Source organism: Sceloporus undulatus, chromosome 3, assembly GCF_019175285.1.
Source record: "Sceloporus undulatus isolate JIND9_A2432 ecotype Alabama chromosome 3, SceUnd_v1.1, whole genome shotgun sequence".
Taxonomy (NCBI): Eukaryota; Metazoa; Chordata; class Lepidosauria; order Squamata; family Phrynosomatidae; genus Sceloporus; species Sceloporus undulatus.
Genome location: NC_056524.1, coordinates 64,837,630 through 64,846,238, shown reverse-complemented (window position 1 = coordinate 64,846,238; position 8,609 = coordinate 64,837,630). Strand labels below are relative to the sequence as shown.

Genomic DNA, 8,609 nt, shown 5'->3' with positions numbered 1-8,609 from the left:
TTGTGTTTCATAACTTTTAATTACAGGTATACAAAATAAGACTTGTCAGCTTAAATTCAGTTTAACAGAGCCATAAGATTAATTGGTTGGTTTATGCTCTAAAAGCCAGATACTTGGAAATTCCACAAGTACATTTCACATGTTGCTTTTAGTATACAGTGCTACTTTTAGCATATCTAGGGCTTAGCCAGCCCAATCACACCACAAGCTAGACGAGCACCAGCATTTCCAGTTTTCAAGCTCTCATCATCTCCTCCTTTGCCCAGATCATCCTCTTTTGCATGAACCTAAAAGGACAACAGCAACAGAATTAGACCAGGAATTGTCAATTAGTTAAATTCCTATTTTACTATCAATGGAGTCAACCAAGTTACATTCCAAAGAACTAAAAGACAATTCCAGTACTGACATTTTAAACAATTCCTGCAAAAATAACCTATGTCCAACCATCACTTGGTACAACTGACCCTTCCTTTCTTACAGTAGTTTAAAAATAATGCATCTTATATCAGATGCTGGCAATACATACCCCTGCTGCTACCTGAATAGTAACTATGAAGTGGTATACATTGCTTGTTTCAAGGGAAGCAGTTCAACCCCAAAATACAAATTAGTCAAGGAAATATATGTTAACAGAAGTAAATTACTGTACCCTGCAGTCAATAGATAACTAAATCATCAGGAAATGTTAGTTTCTTCTTCGTGTTTGTGTAATCTCACAGCTTTGCTGCTACTCAAGTCAGTTTGTGCTCTCAAAACCTAACCAGTTCTTCCTAATTTCCCCACTACAGCTGTGACAAAAATATGAGCTTCAGAATTTCCACCTTCCTCAAAGTCTGTATGAATAGTGTACATGAATATTTTTAGGCTACAGGATTTGTCAGCAGAAATATCTCGATTTAAGTCAAAATTATAAGGGTTTAACAAGACAATTGAGCTCATTGCTTGTCCAGCTCATGCCCAACCTGTCAACAAGCTATGCAAAGTGGTATCTTACAAGAAACAGCAATCCTGTGGCTAAGAGTTTAAAATACAATTACTCAGTGATTTAATTCTTGAGAGATTCAGCCAACAATTTCACAATTAAAATAGTCCCTTTAAGAGAGATCGCTCAAGTGATAAGTCTTCCCTATATTTTCAAGGGAAATTACTTAAAACCCTTACCACCATAGTACGTCCAATAACTGTGTGCACTCCCGACAGAGAAATAACAGAGTCCTTTATGTCCACAGTTGCCACACCCGAGCCATTTGCATCCACATTTCCAAGATCACCAACATGCCTGGAATACAATGTGATTGTTTTAAATGCAGAATTCCTTCCACTTATAACTGCTGAATGCAGTTTGTTGAGGTGCTGCTACTATTCACTTAGGCTCATGAAAACAAAGTAGAAGATGTTCTACAGCTTCCAAGTGTCAGTTTTGGTCAACTTTTAGTCAAGTTTAATTTGCCAATGTTAGCTATGACCCTCACTTTTCAATTAGCTCTTTTAAAAATAATTGTCCATCCTAATACAAAAAATGCATCTTCCACTGCAACACTTCAACTGGTGCAATATCCAGTTATAATTAACATCACATAAGATGAGTCTTGTTTACAGGAATAAATCATCCCTTGTTTTAAAAAGTGATTTGTAAAACAAAAACAATTACTAGTAGTTTAAGGTTTTTCTATTTTAGCAATTACTTAGTTTCTGTCATAGTCTATATACTCGAATTCTCTATTCATGCAACTCCAATTGCATCAATTGTTAACAGCAACACAGGGAGAAAGATTTAGTTGTACAGATTTCCACGTTGTTCTGGAGAGTTCTGGAGTCCTACTTGTAATTTAGAGCTGCCATCAGAAAATGGATACTTTCATTGTAACTCAGATGTACACAAGTACTGATGCCTCTAACTGTATGGCTGTATTTTGCTTGTTCTAGTAGTGCCTGTATTCATATTTTATTTTATGCAATGTTGAATAAACTATATGCAGGACAAATCTCTTTGTCATTAAACTAGTGTTCACACACACACACACACACCCTTCCAAAACCCTTGGTTTGGTAGTTTTAAAATACAGAATAGGACAATTCCTATCCTTAATGTTTCTCACACTCACTGTATCTAAAAATTACAAATACTTTGAATCGTTGCTATTTGATCTTTACTGAGGACACAACAGTAACACCTTCAGGTGGTGGAGGAATGTTAGCTAATGTCTACTTTTTAGGGCTAACCCTAAAGACAAAACAAAATTGGCTGCTCTCTAAGTCACTCCTCAGAGGGCATGGTTTCCAGACCTTTCACCATTTTGGTCATTCTCCAGCTTGAATTGTGGTGTGCAGAATTGGGTACATTATTCTAGGTAAGTTCTGACCAGAGCAGAACAGAGTGGTACTATTAGAAACTTTTACGCCTCTATAATCTACAATGTACAATGTACACGATTCCTTTTTAGAGACTCTTGATCTGTCTGTTAGTTAAGGGATCCTTCTTATATCATCTTTTTCTAGTCTGGAAGCACACCCTGCATAGTTCTTCTAGCAGCATTATGACATTATGAATAATGTCTCAGACAGAAACAGACATATTATGAGACCTAGGACCTGTCTTTGACTCAAGATCATTATTATTGTTCTTTAACATGGAGACAACAACTTTCAGTAATTCACTACAGAAAAGCAACTAATATCAATATCCTTCTCATATTAAAAAATTGTCCAGTAAAAGGGTAATTCAAACATTGCACAGGATAAGAGGGATACAAACAAAAGACTCTCTCAATTCAAGAGCAAACATGAATTCAGGTCAAAGGTGAAGAGATACTACTACAGATTAAGCCTCCCTTATCCAGATTTTCAATATCTGAAATACTGCAAAAACTAAAACTTGTTTTATGGGTGGCTGACATAATGACAGCTTTGCTTGCCCATGGTTCAATGTATAAAAACCTTGTTTCATGCACAAAATTATTTGTATAAAATTATCTTCTGGCTATGTGTATAAGATGTACTGCAACATAAATTAATTTTGTGTTAAGACTTTGGTGTCATCTCCATTATGTAGGTATATGCAAATACAGATATTCCAAAATCCAAAACACTTTTGATCCCTAGCATTTCAGAGAGACTCAACCTGTAATGACTAAAACAGAGGATTATAGTGTATACAACACTGATCTTCAAATGCTATGTTACAGGTGTTATAATCTGATTCTAGAAGTCTCCAGTCAATACTAATGTAGTTCTATGAAGTTCTATGAAGAGAAAAATGGAGACAGACAGCTCTGTACCAATAAAATACTGTGCATGCTGCAAAAAATGGGTGCTACAACAAAAACAATACAAGTCACTATACTAAAAGTTACTCTAAAATTGTGTAGAATAGGAAATTCTTCTCATCTCACCTCACTTCATCTTTTGGCCCACCATGTGTCTTATTCTCAGGATTAAAATGAGGACCTGCACTGGTACATCCTGTAAACAAATTACACAAAGTGAATTTCAAACCCACCTCATGTCCTCTGCAAGTCAGTCAAAATTAACCCTCAAGATGTAACCTTAAATTCACCCTACAACATATACTTTAAAAATACCATATCTGATTATACAAGTCTTCTGCATCTATTTACATTCTTAAACATTGGAGGGGGGATATGAACAAAAATGTCCTTCTCTTTAACAATTTAACCATACTGTCTCTTTTTTAAATACCAAGACCAGGGTGGTGCTTATCTGTGCAAAATTAATATGAAAAACTGCTTCCACTGAACTATACCTAGTACTGGTCTGCCGCAGTCTTAGTGTAGTTTTAACTATTTATATTTTCAGTTAACATAAAATGCTTCATTCTAAGTTTTAGAAGAAAATAAAAATGTTACCATTTGTGTTGTCTCCAAATTCATGGACATGGAACCCATGTTTCCCTGGAGTCAACCCCTCAATATGGCCTGTAACATGTACTTCTCCATTACCCTGGAACAGAAAAAATGTATTTTCAACATTCAGACAAAATGATTTATCAGAAAACCTTTTCATCTTTGAAATACATGCCATTATTCTACAAACAGAATTACATACTCTCTCCATGAAAGTTAATCTGATTAGTTTAAGAACAATGTGAAGTTGAAGGCTTTCATGGGTTTTTTTTGGGGGGAGGGGGCTATGTGGCCATGTTCTAGCAGAGTTTCTTCCTGACGTTTCGCCAGCATCTGTGGCTGGCATCTTCAGAGAATGCTTGCCTGGAAAGGACTTGGGTGTATGTACACACACACACACACACACACAGTGTGACCTGGGAAGGCAGGAGCGATTTGCATGTGTATTGTTCTGTTGCTAATGACAGGCCTCAGAGTGGGGCTAGACTAGACCCTAGTCAAGCAAACTGCCCATAAGCAAAACATACTTAAGTATTGCCCCAAGGAGGAAAAAAGTGTCTTTAATCATTCTGTGTAAAGCCTCACAGCTGGATTCCAGTAGTCCTTCACAACTGGTCCAAGTATGTGCACCACTAGTGCCTGCAGTCACCAGAGATGAGTAACATGGACAAGGATATTGTTCAGACATTGCATTGCTAACATATACAATAACCAAGATACATGGTTTTCAGACACCGCTCCCACTGCAGAAATGGTTGTACATTCACTGGTAAACTCTCACCTCGATTTCTGCAATGCGCTCTACATGGTGCAACTCATATGCCACGTTTGGAAGCTGCAATTGGTCCAAAATATGGCAGCCAGATTGGTGACAGGGAAGTCCAAATTTGATTCTATTACACCTATCTTAAAATCCCTACACTGGCTGCCCATTAGCTTCCAGGCACAGCATAAGGTGTTGGTTATTATCTATAAAGCCCAAAATGGCTTGGGCCCAGCTTACCTGAGGGAATGTCTCCTCCCATACAATCCTCCCCACACTCTCAGGTCCTCTGGGAAGAATCTACTGCAGTTAGAGAGAACTAGACTGAGGACGACTTCCCAGAGGACATTCTCTGTTGCTGCTCCAAAAATCTGGAATGACCAGCCGGATGAGATCCGCCATCTAACATCTTTGGAGGCCTTTAAGAAGGCAATAAAAATGCATCTCTTCCAGCAGGCCTTCCCAAACTAATCTCCTCAGAATTTTTCACTCTCTATTTGTTTAGCTGTACCATCCGAACTTTGACCCTGATCTATTTTATTAACCATTTTATTGGGAATTGTTTTTTAATGGTATTTTAGGGTGGCTTCTGTCCAGCTTGAGGGAATGGCTTGGCGTGTCTAAACTCCACACCCCCAAACCAACATAGAGCCAGGCTTTTAGGGTCGTCTATTTCGGAACCAAGTTTTATTGAAATTAGGACTTATAAAATAAATGCACTCAAAAATAATTCTTCAAACCAACTGGTTCAACTGACTTCTTCCCAAACTTTTTGTACAGAAAACTTAAAATTCTGTGTATTTATTCTCTACTTTGAAGCCAAGATTGGTTCCAAAGCAATTGTAAAAATGATACATAAGTCTTCTAGTGGCTGGCCCTGAGGGCAGTCAAGGTTCCAGGCCATTCCCTTCAGAGAAGAAAGGGAGCCCACTAACTTGTAGATGGACTTTAGAGGCAGGCTGACAGTGAAGCAAACCCACAGAAGCCACTCCTCTGCTGGTTTGCAGTCTTCTTGCATAGCTGTTTATTCCAATAGATCTGTTATGCACAGAGGTTGCAAAAGGAACTTGAGACTCTGGGAATTATAGTCAAAGTAGCATTTCCATGCCCTGGTTATGAAAAGTAAATAGAAAGTGATATGACTCATTTTAACAAAGCCCTCCCTCTGTATCCATGGATTTAACCACCCAGAGCCTGAATTTCTTTAAAAAAAAATTCCCAAAAACAAAGCTTGATTTTTGCTATTTTATATAAGGAACATTGTTTTACTATGCCTTTGTATATATTGGGACTTGAAAATCCATGGATTTTGGTATCCATGGGGAGGGGGATGCTCCTAGAACCAAACAGCAGCAGATACCAAGGGCCCACTGTATTACACCAGCTTGTGTTGCACAAACTGTTACCTGGAATGACTACAAAATCAATGTACTAAAGCTATTTTGTTATAAATAGATACTCAACGTTCACATCAAATAACCCCGGGGCAAAGTGATTCAAAACCTTTCCTACAAACTATCTGTATGCCTACACCTACACCCAGCCTACTTAGATAAGTAATTATGTAAGAAGACATCAGCAGTGGTGAGAAAGTATGTACTGTACTCATTTTACAAAGTATGTGCTGTGCAATAACAGCAAAATGCAGCATTAAATTAGAAACACCATGGGATATAAAACTACTGCAGAAGAAGTCATATCAAGGAAAAGTTGAAACAGTTGTTAGCAGTCTCTTTTCATATCAGGGGAACAAAAATCATGCAATGCACACTCCTTATGCTGTCTTCTAACCTGCCATATCAAGACAAGAGTTTTAATCGCCACCCATAGAAGTGGGCAAGTTGTGGCTGTTCAGAGGTTATTGGAATGCAAAGTCCATCCTTCCTAGATAACATAGCAATAGGGAAGGATGTTGGAAATGGCATTTTCAAAATATACTGAAGGCCAGAAGCTGCTCACCCCGTCCCTAATGATCAGAAATAGTGGGTATCAGTGAGAATTAGGAGCAGTATTTTAACAGGGAGTGAATACAGTCTGGAATAAGGAATTTTTAAGAGCCTATACCAACTGTCTACTCACTTCCATTTCGACATGCCAATTTTGCTCTGGCTCAGCGGTGGAAATCCAGAGATTATATAAAAAATGTGTGAGCATGGCCCCACTGGGTTCAGCAAAGGTTAAAAAAAGCAAGCAAATACAGCCTGTAAAACCTGTTTGTGCAGAGGATCAGAGTACAGGACTCTCACTTTTCTCCCTCAATAGGAGGGGTATTCTGGTGCTGGTTCCAGTAGCAGTGACTCAGCATTTGCTCCCTTTCTTTAGGGCATGCAAAAGGGGTGCTGCCTTTTTAAATAATTGTTCTTCTTCCATCAAGTGAGGAAAATAAAAACAAACCCTGAACCACCTGAAATTACCTTTCTGGCTCTGGGGATGAGGAAGGCAACGTGTCTCTTGCAAGGATCTTGCAAGAGGAGAATGGAAACCTAATCTAAAGCTGCATCCACACTGCAGAAATAGATCGGTTTGACATTCCTTTAACTGCCATGACTCAATGCTATGGAATTCAGGGAACTGCAGTTTATTGTGGCATCAGAACGAAGCCCCATCAAGCTTAAATTTAATCATTTGAAGGCAATTTGATTGCTTTCCAGGGATATTTCAAGCTTGAACTATTCAAGGACCCATTTGTTTGACTTTTTGGCTGTCCGTGCCCTACCAATCTACAATTCCCAGAATTCCATAGCATTGAGCCATAGCATTTAAAGAGGTGTCAAACCAGATTATTTCTGTAGTGTGGGTTCAGCTGTCCGACAGTGGAACAAACTCCCTCGGAGTATAGTGGAGTCTCCTTCCTTAGAGATCTTTAAACAGAGGCTGGATGGACATCTGTTGGGGATGCTTTGATTGAGATTTCCTGCATGGCAGAATAGGGTTGGACTGGATGGCCTTGCGGTCTCTCCCAACTCTATGGCCTGTTACAGACTGCCAAAATAAAGCTGCTTCGGGTCTCTTTGGAGGTATGCTATTTAAATGATGCCTGGGTCCTAAGAGTCCGGAGGTCGCGCCAAAGCCACACTCCATTCCTAAGCACCGGAGTGCAGCTTTTGGTGCAGCTTCCGGATTCTTAGGATGCATGCATCATTTAAACAGCATATCTCCAAAGAGACCCAAAGCAGCTTTATTTTGCCAGTCTGTAACAGGGCTATGATTCTAAAACAGCTGAAATGCTATTTTTATTAGCCCAGATGTCTTTAAAGAGGGGAACCATGTTGTGTTGTTGCAAGAAAAGGGGGAACAGAGAAAAGGGAAGAGAAAATACACTCCTTGCACCTGGAACACCATCCACCAGGACATATTTTTCTCTAGATTTTTTTTTTGGGGGGGGGGACACTCTTCCTCTTCTCTCCAAACGGATTCCTTCTCTTATTACACTTTTTTAAAAAAAAGCTTCACAATCTGACCCTCATCTTTTTTCCCCTTCCTATCTTTTCTCTTTTGCAGGTATGCTAGAATTCCATTCAACAAGGTCCTGCTACCTTTTGCCCAGTTCTTCCACCCACATCCTATTAGGCTCCAGATACATCTGCAAAAAGTTAATAGCTGAATATATTAGGGCTAGAGAGTAGTGGTGATTTTGGGTTTACTTCTTGTCCTAGTCCAGAGTAAGATACTTTTTCTTAACGTTACTCCTACAAAAATCTCTTACTGCTTTACTCCTTACTCCTCATCCCTGGGGAAAAGCCCTGGTTGCTTTGCAAGGCTGGCGTGTGTATAAGGGGTTTATCACACTGGGGCTGATTTCAGCATTAAAGAGAGATTAAAGCACATTTAAAACAACCCTCAAATGAACCTTTCCCCAACACCATTCCCTTCTTCTCCTTTTGTGTCATGTCTTTTAGATTGTAAGCCTGAGGGCAAGGAACTGTCTAAATAATAATAATAATAATAATAATAATAATAATAATAATAATAATAATAAT

At 38.8% G+C, this 8,609-nt stretch overlaps 1 protein-coding gene across 1 annotated transcript in view; it reads right to left on the bottom strand.

Annotated features, from left to right (window-relative positions):
- SOD1 (superoxide dismutase 1) overlaps positions 1-8,609 on the bottom strand; it is a 10,752-nt gene continuing 2,143 nt past the window's right edge. Inside the window, exons 2-5 of the mRNA XM_042456117.1 lie at positions 3,870-3,963; positions 3,396-3,465; positions 1,165-1,282; positions 1-287 (exon numbers count right to left, since the gene is read on the bottom strand). Of these exons, the coding sequence (XP_042312051.1) occupies positions 177-287; positions 1,165-1,282; positions 3,396-3,465; positions 3,870-3,963 (393 nt within the window). The 3' untranslated portion in view covers positions 1-176. The remainder of the gene's footprint in view (positions 288-1,164; positions 1,283-3,395; positions 3,466-3,869; positions 3,964-8,609) is intronic.